The sequence below is a fragment of the Micropterus dolomieu genome, linkage group LG21 (assembly GCF_021292245.1).
Source record: "Micropterus dolomieu isolate WLL.071019.BEF.003 ecotype Adirondacks linkage group LG21, ASM2129224v1, whole genome shotgun sequence".
NCBI lineage: Eukaryota > Metazoa > Chordata > Actinopteri > Centrarchiformes > Centrarchidae > Micropterus > Micropterus dolomieu.
The window spans coordinates 10,579,655-10,596,270 of NC_060170.1; the positions used below are offsets into that span (position 1 = coordinate 10,579,655).

Genomic DNA, 16,616 nt, shown 5'->3' on the forward strand with positions numbered 1-16,616 from the left:
CTAGCCAGTCTCCAGACCTGAATCCAATTGAAAATCTTTGGAGGGAGCTTAAAATTCGAGTTGCCAGGCGACAACCTCGGAACCTGAATGATTTGGAGGCTGTCTGCAGGGAGGAGTGGGCCAACATCCCTGCCGAAATGTGCACAAACCTTGTCACCAACTATAAAAACCGTTTGACATCTGTGCTGGCCAATAATGGCTTTTCTACAAAATATTAACATGCTGTTTGTCCAGGGGGTCAAATACTTGTTTTTCCTCATCAGATGGTTATCAATTTTAATAAATTCATATGATGTGATTTTCTGGAATTTTCTTTGGGATTCTGTCTTTCACCGTTAGAATGTACATATGATTAAAATTATAGATCGTTGCATTCTTTGTAAGTGGGCAAACCTGCAAAATCAGCAAGGGGTCAAATACTTTTTTCCCCCCACTGTACCATGTTCAACTAATTCACCTAAAAGTTGTTGAGATCATGTTACAGTGTTTAATGTATCTTGTCATAAGATTAAGTATTGGACATGTGGAAAATTTGTCCTGTTGGTGGTGTTACGACTGCCACCGCCCCACCTGTATTTGCCTGTGCTTTTATGGCGGGTCTGCCGTTCGAGGCAGCAATCTGACCCGAGTTGCTTGCCTTGGAAACCCATGTCACAGAGCTTGTAGTAGTGTTTTGTAACCCGTGCCAGACTTTGTGTCTTGACTTTGTGTGTTTCACTGTGTGAAGGTAAGAGAGTGGGCCAGGTTTAAGCTTAGATATCAATGACACCTTTCTTGCACACACCATAGTTGTTTTATGTTAGTTTTCACCAGGTTCAGGGGTGCTGTGCGTTTTGTGTTTTTCAAATGCTGTAGGTTAGCGAGCTTTTGGTTTATTCTTGTTTTTGTTAGTACCTCTGTAAGTAGTAATCCTCCTTTTGAGGATCTCCTTTTGTTATAATTGTTTGTTGATTTCCACAGCACCCATTGGCCCATCCTCTGTTTGTGCTCCACTTGCGTTATTTCAAATAAATATCCTTTCAAACCAACAACATCTGGCTTATGTTTATGTCCCTATATCCCTAGACACCTCGGGACGTAACAGGTGGCTCTAGATGGAATTTCAAGGGGTCACTGAGGTCATATGGATTCAACCTCTGTAGAGCATAAGTTTCAAATTCCACAGCAGTCCAGCCAATATTTGTTAGACCAAAGTGCTGAAATGACTGACTGATAGCACTACCTCTACGACTACACAGTAAGCTTGGCTTAGCATTCCTGTTCAGCAGTAACAACACAATGAAAGCATCTAATTACTGTCCTGCTCACCTGTAATTATGTTGTCAAGAAGAGTTGTGGGCATGCAGAAAATCCCGACCAGGAGGTCACTCACAGCAAGGTTTAATATGAACAAGTTGGTAACGGTCCACATGTTTTTGCTCTTCAGCACAATGAAACACACCACTCCATTTCCCACCATGCACACGAGGAAGATCAGCAGGTAGGACACGATGAAGATGGCTGCTGTGGATGGCTGATGGAGGTAAAATCCAACATAGGTGATGTTGTTCCTGGGTGCGACGAACTCCACGGAGGAGTTGCCAAATGTCCAGTTGTCATACAGTTGAGTCAAGCTGTTCTCAAGTCCTTCGTTCATTTTAAACCTGAAGAATGAAAGACAAGCAGATAACTTCAGTATTAAAGTCACGATATGATGTGGGAGTTTTACTTATGTTTAGTTTTTAGTTTTTCTCTCTATTTTGTTTCAACCAAAAAACAAAACTGAAAGTGACACTATTGGCATCAGAGCAACAATGCATTTTTCTGCATTCATGCTAAAAATACTTATAATGGAGACAACATTGTTGAATTCTTCTAGCAGTATATTCTACAGAAAGTCTTAATGTTCAAATTATGTGTAAAGAGGTTTTAGTTTTGGAGAACTTTTGAACACTTCTTTATCCTGTCCCATTATAATGTTTAACCAAATAATGGAAACTAGACACCATTGACGAAATGTATGTGTTATATGTATAGTCGGGTTAAATTAATTACATGGACAAAGTTCTAAAGACATGGAAGTGGAGAAAAATGTAAATTGAAGCATAAATCTGCATGAATCAGCTGTAAACAGCTGTTTGATTTGGCAAACAGTTGTCCATTTTCACACAAGAGCAACATGACTAATCATTTGAGTTACTGAGTCATGTTTGTATCCACCTGATATATATTCAATATTCACCTTCCTTCAGCTCTGGTTTTGTCTACACCAACTCCTGGTACAGATGTCTGGCTCTTTAGCTGCTAAATTCTCCACTATATTCACTAGGTAGTTGCTGACTTTGCAGTTTGCTTTTTGATACTGGGCAGGTAGTGGGTTTATTGGATCATTTTCACAGATAACAGCCACACTGATGGGGATTGTGGGTTTGTCAATATTAGTGACCCTACAGTTTCATTTTAACCCATTGCTGATATAAAAATATTTTAGTGCAGCTTCAAGTTAGAACTGAAAGTCGTTTTTAGTTACAGTATGCCATAGTCCCATTGCCTCCACTTTATATGTGGAGTGCATATTGGCTGAGTTCACCAGCACTTACATGGAAATCAGACAAAGCCTCAGCTCGTCACATATTTCTTCTGTAAAAGTACATGTTTCAGAACATTCACAAAATAATGCCAAAAGTTAAGTGGTTATGCCAAAGTGCCCTTTAAGCTCCCTGACAATTTGACATGTTCTTAATTAATGTGTTAGGAAAAATAAGAGAAAGCTATTTGGTACAGCACATACAGTAGAGCCGTTCAAGCAGATCAGTCTGTCTGGCTGCAGTGGCTACCTTACATGAGCGGGAGAAGTAACAGAACTGAGGCTAGAAAGTTTATAAAAAGTGACAATGCAGTGAACTAATATAATATAATAATATATGAAAAAGGGTTCAACCTTTGTACTATAATGATGATGTTCAGAAAAGACCAGTGAGCAGATGAAACGTCGCTCTCTCTGATCTAACATCCATCTGTGCTGTTCAGTGCACTTCAGATGTTACTGTATTTCATGATGAAGGGCTGTCAGTGTTCCAACTTACCCTGAGCCGCTACTTATTTTGTGGTTTTCTAAATTTCTCAAAATGACTTTCAGCTGCCCTCACAGGGGCTTTACCTGTTTGCTCCTGCATATGAACAGGTGAAGAGAGAGCAATAGCAGGGTGAGGTTGTGAGGGTGAGAAATAGAAAGAGGACAATAGTAAAGTCAAGTACAGATCCCCAAAGAATAGAGCTGCGATGCATTTTGTATCATTTTTTTAATTGTTTAATGTCAATACAAAATGGTGAGTTTAGACAGTCCTTGCTCTTTGATTCTGATGGTTTGCTACCAATGCCTGAATTTATTTTACTGTTGATACTTAAATGGTTGAAACTAGGGCTGATTATTATATAATAATTTCCCAAAGCCCAGTGTGCCGATTTCAAGTTTCTTGTTTTGTACAAAGATATTCAGTTTGTGATCATTGACCAAATAAGATCATAAAAAAAGCAGAAAATGCTGGAATGTTTGGCATCTTTGCTAGAAAAAATGACTGACAAAATAGTTGAGATATATCGATAAACTACAATAATCTAGTGCCAAAATCTTAAAAAAACAACTTTACTTTGATAAATAAATAACCTTTTAAGTAATTTACTTTTCCATGGTTTATTGTAAATTGGAATTTGGTAACCTTTGACTATTTCTGACATATTGTAGATTAATTGTCTCATCGAAAAATCAATACAGACATGAATCTGTTGCAGGCATGAATAAAACTATTGATACTCCTGCTGAATGTAGTCCATTTTCAGTAGCCTTTTCCAATTAAAACTTCATAGTCCTATTTCCATGCTATGGACCACAACCCATTTAGTGACTCAAGACTTTTACATTTTGCCACAGGTCTGTTTCTCACTGGAAGGTTTAAGTGTAGGTATATGTGTAGAAAAATCCTGCAAAACTTCCAGTACAGACTTACACTTATGTCTAAAATTCCTTTCAGTAATGCGACTGAAATTGAAATAGTCAATTTGTCTTTAGTCTTTGTAAACATCATCTGCTGTCTGACTCCATTGTTGTTCCACTGGAATATGACATATTCAGAAAAATAAGAAAACTACTGTGACAAGTGAAAATGAGAATGGGCCCAGAAATACAAACGCCATCTCTGTCCCTAACAGCTTTTCCTTGAGGCTTGAAGTGTATTTTTCCTTAAAGTCAACAGCAGATAAACAGCTGTGATATCGCTCTGTGAAATTATAGAGTATAGATTTGTATCAAATAAGTGTGGCTGTTTTGATTATGAATCCAGCTCATTATATCTGATTGTGTGTAATCATGATTGGATATACCTCATTTGGCATTGCTTATGGACAATAGCAACTTCAACATGGAAGGCAAGGTATTCATTACCTGTCACACCTTCTGGGCTTTGCTGATGTTTGCCCCTATTAAGATCTTCCCTTCATTACTTCTGTCACCTTTTCTGACCGTTTTCCTCCCTTATGACTGATTCCAACAGCAATGTCTCCAGGTACGAGCCGTTTTCTAGAGTTTGGCTCCACGTCACAGACAGTAAAACGCACAGTGGGTTTATTGCTGCTTTCTCCATGTGAAGGAGTTGAATAAAATATAAAAGTGTGAATAAAACATGATTGGGCAAATAGAAGGCATGGGTGGCTAATTAAAGGAATGGAGAAGTATGCACCTTGAAAGCTATTTAATGTGCACCTCTGCAGTTAATTATTTATTTATAGAAATTTATATGTGGTCTTTTAGCAGGATAATGCATAACTGAGCACTGAGAAACCGAGGTGAAGGTAGACCTAATTACTAAAAATGTTTCACTTTCTGAGATTTCAATCAGTCTTTTTTTTCTCTGTAACTCCAAACAAGCTGGCTGGATTAGCTTCTCCTTTGTTTGCTGGAAGCTCAGCACGTGTGGGCAACTGGCAACAAGATAAGATCTACAAAATGCACCTAATATAAAAATCTAATATGATCAGAGGGCCTTAGATTGAAATCCTAACAAACAAGGACCCTGACAATGACATCTTTTTAGTAGTGAACAATGTCAAAACTGACTTGAACATAGCTTTGTCGCTTTCTTCTACATAAAATGTGTTAAGTAGAATTACGCTCTAAAAGCAATTTTATGTAGAAACTTTGCCAGTTTCCTGCAGAGACAAGCTATTTTTGCCAAATAGAAGAAGCTCATGCATCAGTCTTTTCAGACAGTAAATGGAAGTCTGAAGCCACGCTAAATGTGATTTGTGCGTATCCTACAATAGTCCACAATATTCCCCATGATCAGATGTTTTAGGTTGTGTTGAGTTACACATTGTGGGATTCAACCTCATTTTACCTATTTCTCTTCGCCTTTTAACACAAAAATCAATTTACTTCCCAAATTTAAATGTTTAAGTCAAATATGCCAACAGATACTTGAGCTGTAATTATATGATATAAGCAACTGTAAGGTTTACTGTGTGTTGTTTGGTGTTTTGGGAATTCACAAAAGCTTTACAGGAGCATTACTGGATATTATTCCTTTTCCCAGTAACTAGTAGTTTAAGGGATTACCATTTCGAAAATAGTAATAATATGGAATTACTAATTCCAAGTAACGCAGCATTACTGTATGACCAGAACACCACTTTGTTTTGTTGTCTGCCTAAACATGTTGTCTCTCACTTTTCAGGAAGGGGCAGGCCAGGGGGTAGTGAAAGTAATATAGTAACGTACCGAGTAACTAGTTCTGGTATCTCATATCCTATTTTTTTTTTTTTAGTCTAACAAATCCCTGTTTCTATATTAATATACAAACAAATGAGCTTAATCAAACTACATCCTACCAGAAAGCACAGTCTTCCCAGTGTTCATCTTAAAATCTGTGCATTGATTGTAAAAGCCTTGATTGCAAATGATGAGAAATGGCTCCTTATCCACCCCGCTGCCGATATGATGGAAATTCCTCTTTCACCCACAGAGTTGTATTTTTACCACAATTTGAGAGGATTCATTTAGAGCAGCACGGTAGTTCTTGCTCTATCAGAATGTCAGTCTCTGTGTTAGTCAGTACAATTAAGTTGTAGAAGTGCAGCTAATTCTAAGGTTTTAATGGAAATCATTAGTGTGCAGTAGAAGTAAAAGGGTGGTTTCAGAGGCTTTTGTCCACCCAGACAGGAAGAGCATTCCTCTGGAGATATTTAATAACTCTAACTGGATGGGACTTGCTCATGCTAAAGTTAAAAGCTTTGGAACTTCAGCACAGTTTTCCAGTTAATGATCATATAATCCTGGTCAGACAGTTTTCAATGAATGAAAGATTTACCATTACTGCAAAACACAAAAATATTGGCTGTAGGTGACCAAACTATCTTGAAATGCAAAAAAACAATGATCCACAGAAACCATGTTTTGTAAAATGTAATATAAACCTTATCCACCATGTCAGTTTAAACTCATTAACCAATATGTTCATTAACAGTCATATGACAACCCTGAGCAGGATAGCAGGCCTGAGAGGGCTTCTCTTCATGACTCATCTGACTAAATACTATTATCAAAAAAAACAGAAGAGAACAGCAGAGGATTTCCATCTGAAAACAAAAGCTTCTCATTATGTCACGTTTCCCTGATGTTATCGCGCCACTTCAGTCTCACTAGTAGTACCAGGTTACATAAGCTCCGATAGGGCTTGCAGCTCACACAAAACATGATTTTCGAGTCGAGCTAAGTGATGACTGTTCATTTATCTCAAAAATAACAAACTGTTCCACAAAGACACCTAATAATGTGAATAATCCTTCAGTTGCCTTCTTTGAGTATTGGAATATTAAGCGCAAATCCAACTTCAAATAAACTTGAAATGTTATTGATCTGAAAGAAAAAAAAAAAAGACATCAGTGGAAATCTGAAAAATTGCATGTTCACAAGCCCTGTGCAATCTTCATCCCATATTGATTCCACACTAAGTTTGGTATTTCAGTTTCCGTCACTGAATGTAAGAACTGTCATTACAGTATAGTGTGTGTGGCTACACTGAACATGAATGTCCCCAGTTTGAAATATTTCCCATGGTCCAACTCAGCAAGCCTGTATGAAGCCTAACAGAAATGTTTATGCATTGTGTGTTCAAAAACATGTCATTCAAGGTTGACATGTTTCATTATAAGCCATTTCAGTGATTTCAGTATTGTTAAGTATTTCTTTTACTGTCAACCGTCCCCCAGACTCTCCTCAGCCCAGCCCTCAGTGGCCAACATGTATTGCTACGCCTCTGATTTCTCCTCAGCAGCACTAAGGGGATTTTTTTCACTTCTACCAACAGCAAACAGGATCTACACCGATGGATCAAGGTAAAAAACATTGAACATGGGGATGTACACTTTGTGCCCACAGCAGTTTCAACACTTCACATGCCTTGATGGAAAATAAACTGTGAGCGGGATTTTTAGCTTCAGATTATTCTTCTCGTCTGTGAACTTTGGCGCATGAAATTGTGCGATTGCGATCAGGATGCACCACTCCGGCACAAAGAGGTTACTGTGTCCACATGGAGACCGGAGCATCAAAGCGGATAAATCGGGCCGGGCACAGAGCAGAATGGAGAGTAGGACGGCGCACCAAAACACTTGAGTTACTGACCTGAAAGCTCTGTGCCTTAATATCCTCAAATAAGCACTTTTGAGGTTTAGTTGCAATTAGTCCGATTCAAACTTTAAGAACTCAATCAAAAAAGAAAATTAGTTTTAAAAAAAAAACTTCACGGATAAGTACATATAGCCACACCTGCTGCACCTGGTGTTTCAAAGTTTGTAGTCTACTGCTGACTTTAAATAACGCCAATTAAACTTGCCTTACCTTGATTTATTTCAAATCAAGCTGACGACGGGCTGTGAGCTTTGAGGGAAAGAAAATTAAATAATGTCCACTTTCCTCTGACATAGGTAGGTCAAAGAGAAATAAAATACACGGATAAGCATGGAAAAAACATAAAGAGACAGGCTTCGTCCACCGCTGTGTTCAGTATCAGTCCGGTTTCATGTGCGTCGCTGGGAAGCGCTTCATGTAGGTACAGGGTGCGCTCAGCCAGCCACTCAGAGCGCAAGTGGAGGATAACAGCCGGATCCGTCCGTGTTTGATGCGGTGACGTCGGGAGTGAAGTGGGTGGGATGAGAGCTGGATGAACAGGCTAATGGTTGAGTGATATCCCCCCTGATCTACTCCAGCTGCTGTCTCTGAAATGTCAAAGAGTCTGCTGTTTTAAAAAAGGTCTAATGATATGCTGAGAAGGCATGTCACAGATGGTCCGAGCCGCGCAGAGCACTGCCGCTGCACGTTTTACTGTATGACTGTAAACTAACGCCCACTGCAAAAACACACACTGCCTAGGACACACACACACACACATTAAAGTCCCGTGATTTCTAATGAATACATATAAATACAATTTGAAGCAGGTGAGAGGCAGTGTTGGCTCCAAACATTTGTTTAAAAATGGGTCTTTGAATTGAACTGACTGTTCATCTTTCTCGTGTTGGACTACAATAAACACTCTTAAAAACCACATTTATATCACGTACATCTTAAATGATTATGAAATGATGTTTGAATGTACTGTATTTGTCTTATTCAGAATAGCCTACATTTATATCTTCAGAGGATTCTCATATTAATTTTCCACTAAATATCATGACCTTGATTAACTGAATTTGTTCTGAACCAGATAGAAAATAATCAGTGCATTCTTTTGTATCTGGCTCAGAACAAAGCTCTGATAGCTGCTGCAGCTGTCATCGTGTTTACTCCACCTCAGACACCACAGAGGGCTTCAAACTTCCATATGAAACTCAACAAAGAGAGATGTGGACAGGGTGAAAATGGGCTGAAAGCTGATGAATGGCCACAGGCAGCAGCTGGCTACAGTGCACTTTGCTTAAAGTTACCACACTATTAAGTCAGCTTTTGCGGCTTCACTGTAGCTCACTGATTGCTACTGACTATTGATACTATTATATCAACAAAAAAAATCCCAATTGTAGTATTAGTAAAATATCTCAAAACTAGAATAAAGTAGTGGTAGTTATTGTCATTATTGTGGCGTCCTGGTGATTCAGTGGTTTAAGATGCTGACCATGTAATCATTATGTCAGTCTGGCCAAGCATGCATGTCATCTCTCTTTCTCTCCCCTTATTTTCTGTCATAGCTTTACTGTACTATTTCAAGCAAACAAAAGGATTATTTTATTATTAATTAAGTCAAGATTTTCAACAGTGCATAACCCAAAGAATTTTAAAATGCAGACATGCAAACTCCTCACCTTTCAGCGAAATTCGCCGTTTTGAAACGAAAATGGGTCACCTACGTGATTTGTGCAGATCCGATGAGAAAACATTTGAGGGAGGGGGAGGGGGTGTCATCGGTTCGTTGGTTGGTTATGTACCCACTCCACTCAGGCATGAGCTTTGCAACTTTACAGCTGCATTTGCCCAGAGCCCTATGGAGAGATGCCTAACCAATCGTTACTTCTATGACCAAACCTGACGGCAAATCAGAGGCAGAGACGGGCGGGTCTTTTTACAAGTCCGCCAGACAGCAGAACGTCAGACTGTTACTGCAGAGGCAGCACAGCAGGCATAAGTACATGTAATGTAGGCTAAAGTCAATAGGATAAAAAGGTGTCAGCATCTGTGTTGTTTACACTGGGGTCATATCCCCATCACCTTTTAAAATGTCAGATTTTGTCCTCACCACTTTTTGAAAGCATTTGTTAAAAATGTTCTCAATAGCTTAAAACAACAAATGAAAATGCTTGGAGAAAGGTTAATTTGACCTAATTTATTTAACTTCTTGATGCAGTTTCTTTTTGGCCAAGTGTTCCGTTCTCTTAAAATTTAAGGTTTTCAATTGCCACCTGCATTTTGTGTTTCCATTTTACATAATTATAAAGGATGTGCCTAATGCTAATGCGGCAATGCAATGACATGCTAACATGTTGAAGTTTAGCAGGTATAATGTTTACCATGTTTATCAGCAAAATTTGCTAATTAGCAATGAACAAAGTTCAACTGAGGCTGATGTAAATGCCATTAGTTTTGCAGGTAATTGGTCATAAACCAAAGCATATAGGACAAATAAAAATGTTAATGATATTATTGCCAAATGAAAAAGTCAGAGGATAACCAACATTGTTTGGATCCTGAGGGGGTCAAATCAAACTTTTTGACAATCCATCCAATATGATGATTGAGATATTTCAGTCTGAGCAAAAAGTTTAGTAATTTGGTAAGAAAACTTGAAATAAATGAAAACCTCACATTAGGAAACCTATTCATTCAGTTAAGCCCCACCTGCAGTAAAGGAGAATGGCTGATAGATGGTTTATATAAGGGACTTGACTCTTTATTCAACCCACATGGCTCCAGCCTCTTGACAGTTTGAGCTGCCACTTTTCCCTTTCAGTGTGGTATTTAAATGTTTGTATTGAATTTTGCATTAGAAGCCATGCCCTGACACACTGCACAACAGGTGATCGGTTTGATGTAGATTTACACACTATCTTGGCTGCACACCAAAATGAACACTCCTGCTGGGTTGCCAGTATATTAATGATGTGTCCGAGTCAACTGAAGTTCTGCAGTTTTCTCTGTTTGAAATGTGAACAAATTCTGGTGAACAAGTACAACAAGTGCATTGATAGACATGAATCATAGAGACATGTGATTCAGTTCTCAGCTTGCCAGCAGCAAGACGTGAGCAACACTGCTCATTGCAAGCAGCATTAAAAATAAACTGATCAAAAAAAGATTTCTTGAAAATCACATAAGCTGAAAGTGATGTGCCACACTTGGCCTGAAGGAGCTATTGGTAGTGAAATACATGGATCTGAATCCTTCAACAAGTGAGTGTACAGTATGCGAAAGTTTATATACAGTTGAAGACTGCTGGATTCTAAAAAGATATTTCTTGTTTCCAAGTGTGAGTAGATCTGTCAAATTGTCACTGCAGAGCAATTATCCAAATGCTTTCTATGCAGTGTAGCTATGGTATATACATTTTCTATATCAAACATCCGTCTTTGGCATTCTTGTCTGTCTCTGCCAGCACTCAGCTTTGCCCTTCCTAAGGAGCTTTGGCTGCAGAATTCAGTTTCATGTCATCACTTCCAACAATATTCTTCAGAGACAGGCATTTACATAATTTGGTTTAATACACTATTCCCATCTGACCTTTCCGCTTCTGTCAGTCAAGTTTTATTTAAGTTTTTTTAAGTATGGCTATCAATGAATCTGCTTTTTTCATTACACATTTAGTCAATAAAATGTCTGAGGCCAAAGGGAAGCTTTCAAATTGTTGTCGCCAACATTTCTGTATTTGAAAACATTTTAAACTTAAATGACTAATAATTTATTTTAACTGTCAGTAATTCTGTATTTCTATTTTATGTTCTGCTGTTGTGGAGGCAAGCAGCCCACAACTCTTTTTCAGTGTATTTGGTGTTGGGTTTAAAACTTTTAAATAATAGATTTTGCATTTGCAACTACTCTGTCTGCCTTATTATAAAAACAACACATTTTACTAGTTTGGCAGCAACAACAAGTTTTTGGAAGTTTTCTCAATGTACTTAATTAACCCAAATGTGTTTGCATAAGATACTAAAATACCAAATTTCAATTTAGTGCAGCAGAAGATATGCATTGTTGATAAAATATGTATCTGGCACGCTGAAAGAACAGGTGTAGCTCAATCTGACGCACCTCATTTGTCAGCTAATCGATCCAAATACTGGTGGTCCTGGTTCAAAACTATTAAGTTAAAGGTTAAACTGTAGATATGGTATGAATAAAAGAAGAATTTGAAGAATGCAACTCCTGAAATTGTTGCGACGCCAGCTGCTGATCGTAGAGTTATCGGTTTGAGTTGTTGGAACTACACAAACACTGTAAAACTGCTGTACTGCCACGACTGGACTAAGTGGAGCTTCTTCCCTCACAAATAATCTTTGCCCCAGTACAGACTCCAGCTTGCAGAAAGCACTTTTGCGACAGCTGATGGTACCTGCTGGCAGCGACATTATTCATTTTAACTGGTCAGTGCCAGCAAAATGAGAAGCTGCTATCTGAATGTTTTGTACACTACTCTTTACATAGAAAAAAAAGCAACAAATTCCTAAGAGTCAGTGCTTAGTGACTCAATGTATTTTCCCGCTTGGTTGTCTGAACTCCCACCGGTGAGCCAAAATAATTTTACACTCTGTGTTGCTCTCAATTTTCTGTAAAAGATTTTCTGTGAACAATAATTTGTTGGGTTAAACCTGTGAAGCAGCCGATTGGATACAATCTTAGCTTTGTTGATGAAATAAAAACCTTTTGTGGCAACAATCTAAATCTGCTCAAACATGTAATTTCATCAGAATAGGTTCAGGGATACAGCAGGATGTCCTCACAAAGTCTTCTATTGTTGTTTTTAGGAGAGCAGCTTTTACCCACAGCTGTTTCAGCTGCATCTGATAGATCTATCTATCTATCTATATATACACATACATACACAGCATCAATTAAGTCAGACAAACTATGGGGTAAACTAAAAACTATGAATAATTCTATCTGGGTGTCAGGGATCTAAAAGTGAAACTCAGTTTAGTTATACATTTTTTCACCAGGACATTATCAAACTGCCAGTAATATAATTCTTTTGTAGAAAATGTGATACAGTTTCTTGTCTACTGAGTCCAGGTTATCTGTAAACTCATCGCTTTGTGAGGAGACTGCTCCAGGCGAGTCATCTGTGCGGTTCCTCTTGGGCTTCCCCATGACTACTCGGTGAAAACACTGGTCAATGTAAACTTCAAGGTCCTCCAAAGTGATTTGATTGTTATTACTTTAACTTAAATTGGCAGATTTTCTGTTTAATGAAATTTGTTTAGCTGCGCCTCGCCATGTTTGAATTGCACCAGGTCTCATGGGATTACACAAACGCTCAGTGTCATCGCTATAGACGGGTTTCTGCGCAACAAGGGGCAGAAAGCAGGACTCTGTCTTCTTGGCATATCAGTTTATACGGCATATCTAGCTGCAGTGTTGGGCAAATTACTCAGAAATTGTAATGACTTACGTTTTAGTTATTCATTTAAAAATTAACATTACTTTACTTATTAGTGGGTATTAAAAGTAAATAGTCACGTTACTCATTACATTACAGTTACTTTCAACCACCCCACCCTTAAAAGTGATTAAAAACCCAGTTCAGCAGAAATTAACCCACTTTACTGGAACAAAAATTAACCTGAGGAGTCAACAACCAGCCGAACTGAAAACACTGCAGCCTCTCAGACCAGAGGATGCTGTATCATATAGGCTATAGATATAGGCTATTTAAAAATAAAAAAACAAAGCAGGTCCCTCCCGACATTTTAACTAATCGCATATTCATAACAGCATCAATGAGTATGTGTCACGGTTTGGTGTGGGTGAGGCAGGTTGGAGGACCCAAATGCAGGACACAAGGCAGGAAGAGGTACAGTACAAAGGGGTTTTAATGAACGAACCAAAAGCGAGCACACTTACAGGTGAGTGGCTGAATACCGAGTACAAAAACTAAGGTAGTCCAAACAGAGATCCAAAGGGAGCAGGGTAACAGGGAGACACAACAGGGAGACACGACAGGGAGACACGACAGGGAGACACGACAGGGAGACACGACAGGGAGACACGACAGGGAGACACGACAGGGAGACACGACAAACAGGCAGCCAACAGGCGACCTCACAGCAACTCCAGGAGACAGCATACAATGATCCAACAAAGGCAAGACAGAAACACCAGGTATATATACACACACACACACACACACACACACAGGGACTGACGAGCAGGGCGGGAGCAACACAGGTGAAGGACATGAGATTAACGAGGCAGGCAGAGAGAGACAGTGAATAGAGAGACTGACATGCAGGCAGAGTGACAACCGGGGAAACAGACGGAACACAGGTTACTGAACACAAAACAGACCAGAGTGAACACTTAACATGAACCAAGGTACAGGACTGGGAACAAGGACAAAGAACTAAAACGCAGGAACAAGAGTTAAGGCAGTGACTAAGAAACCATATAACAAGTAGACTACCAAACCAATATCAAAACAACACAGGACTACGAGCTAGAACACCAGACAAGACATAAACACTAAGGACAAGGAAACAAGAAGAACAGGTAAACAGAAGGACACCAGAAACAAATGGTAAAAACTACAACTCATGACAGTATGATTTTTACGAAATATGTAACTATTTTTTACACCACTGTCTGAGATAAAAAAAAAAATACGCGCATGTTATATTAATATGCGAAATCAAACACAAACAAACAGATCCAATTCTGAAATGACAATTTATTATTGAGTTAACAAGAATTTGTAAACAATGCGTAAACTAAGTTGATTACAGTGGTTAACTACAGCCTTCTGATCTGCTACCAAAGTGCTTTTGCCCCCTGGCCTGGCGCGCATCCAGTAGTGTTTATATACCAGAAACCCATCTATAGCCACATTGTAAGTATGAGGTTCTAAAACAATAAAAATTGCTCTTATACAACAGCATCACTGTTGTATAACCTCTGAAGCAGCTAGGGGTAAAGTGTCTTGCTCAGGGATTCATTGGTGGGTGTGTAAATGCGTCCCTAAGAAGTATAAACCCTTGAAAAACTTGAAGGACATCATCACCCACAAATGAGGGTTTTTGTGAACTCAGTTCTCCTCTCATTTACTTAGCTGATGTTGACATCAGAAAACTGTGGTGGACTCTTGAGGCTAAAGTCAAGATGGAGGTCACAGTCTCACCTGTGCTTTATTTCACACATGAAAAGACTTTGAAACCTAATTCTGGTGCCACAGGGAGCAGGACAAACAAGTTATTAGGAGTGTTCTCTGAACTGTAAAGGGTGAAAGCCTCTCAAAACACCTTTGCCCGAAGGAGCCAAATCAAGTATGTAGTTATGAAATTGTTATGCAAGAACTCAGCATTGGTTTGGTGAAAACATGATGCATTCACATTCAGCTGCCCCAATCATTTCAAAGATATTTGGTAGAAGTTAAATCTGGATAATTATGCCAGTACTAAGACCACAATAGAGTGTATTACAGAGAGGAACATCTTTTTCTCCTTCCGTGAGTGATGCAACCTGATTTCAAAATCGGTTATGGTTTTTAAAACTCTTGCAGTCTGAGTCTGGCTTAATGAAGGGACGTCGTGTCTGTATACGTTAGAGAAAGGTTGAGTTTCCAAACCTTCTCCATGTGTTTGAATACATATTTGAGTGTAGCGAACTGGATACATGCATGTTTATTTGTTCTCCTGCTCCCCTTGCTAAATAAGACGGGGTAAATAAAGAAGCAGCTCTTCAGAGTGCAAAAGTAAAAACAGATGAGTAGCGCAATTTAAGTTTGACTGAGCTCCAACTTCACACTTGGCTTCTTCATTTACTGAATTCATTGGTTAATTTTCTATACATCATTAATGTCCTTAATCATCTTTAAACCTGCATAGTTCTTCATTGTCATTCACTGCATTCTTTTATGCTCTATTGCCTTCTCGTACGTTTTTCTTCATATTTGCTTTACGTTACATTTTCTTTTTTTTATACTTTGCCTCCATTTTTTAACTTTTTTTATCCCAAAAAAATTAGTAGAGACAGGTCAAATTTTGTCCTGATAGTCCAGTGTTGATACTCAGCATCCTACCAAGTAACTGTGAGAGAGTCAAGTTAGCATTAAACACAGGTACACCAAGTTGCACTATGTTGAATGTCTACATTTTTTTCCACCAGATAGACTGACAGACAGGTTTTGGTTTCTTTGCTCCAGGGATGAAGTTGACTTGAATTTGTTCGAAGGTTACAGCGTGCTGGAGTGAATCAGGCTGAAGGAGAACACATGGGACAGGCTGCCAGACTTCCACACAGGGTTAAAACACAGACGACTCACTTCTGCAGAAGAACACAGAGTCTCCACTGCACCTGATTTTCATGTTGTTGATTGAGACCCATGCAAACACAACAAAACTCCCCACTGACAGATCCAGAGCGGGGAAGTGTTCCTGGCTGCTTGTTCTTGTTGTTATAAGAAACGGTGCTAATAAGTAACTGTACCTCCTGATGGTAAATAGCTATACAATCAGAATCAGAATCAGAATCAGTTTTATTGCCAGGTATGTGTACACATACGAGGAATTTGAATCAGGATTGTACATTGCTCACAATGTGCTTACTCATAAAAAAATAAAACAATATTATAATAATAATAAAATAAAAACAGACTGTAGAACTGGATCAGCAGCTCCTTAGGCAGGTTGAGCTTCCTGAGCTGACGCAGGAAGTACATCCTCTGCTGGGCCTTCTTGATGATAGTGTCAGTGTTGGGCTCCCACTTCAGGTCCTGGGATATAGTGGATCCCAGAAACCTGAAGGATTCCACAGCAGACACAGGGCTCTTGATTATGGTGATGGGGGGCAGAGTGGGGGGGCTCCTCCTGAAGTCCACGGTCATCTCCACAGTTTTGAGCGTGTTAAGCTCCAGGTTGTTCTGACCGCACCAGAGAGCCAGCTGATC

General features: G+C 39.0%; 1 protein-coding gene across 1 annotated transcript in view; it reads right to left on the minus strand.

Annotated features, from left to right (window-relative positions):
* Window positions 1-7,992, minus strand: part of npffr2a (neuropeptide FF receptor 2a) — a 27,958-nt gene extending 19,966 nt beyond the window's left edge. The window contains exons 1-2 of the mRNA XM_046035350.1: window positions 7,874-7,992; window positions 1,309-1,643 (exon numbers count right to left, since the gene is read on the minus strand). Coding sequence (XP_045891306.1) covers window positions 1,309-1,636 — 328 coding nt within the window. The 5' untranslated portion in view covers window positions 1,637-1,643; window positions 7,874-7,992. The remainder of the gene's footprint in view (window positions 1-1,308; window positions 1,644-7,873) is intronic.
* Window positions 7,993-16,616: the final 8,624 nt, after the last annotated feature.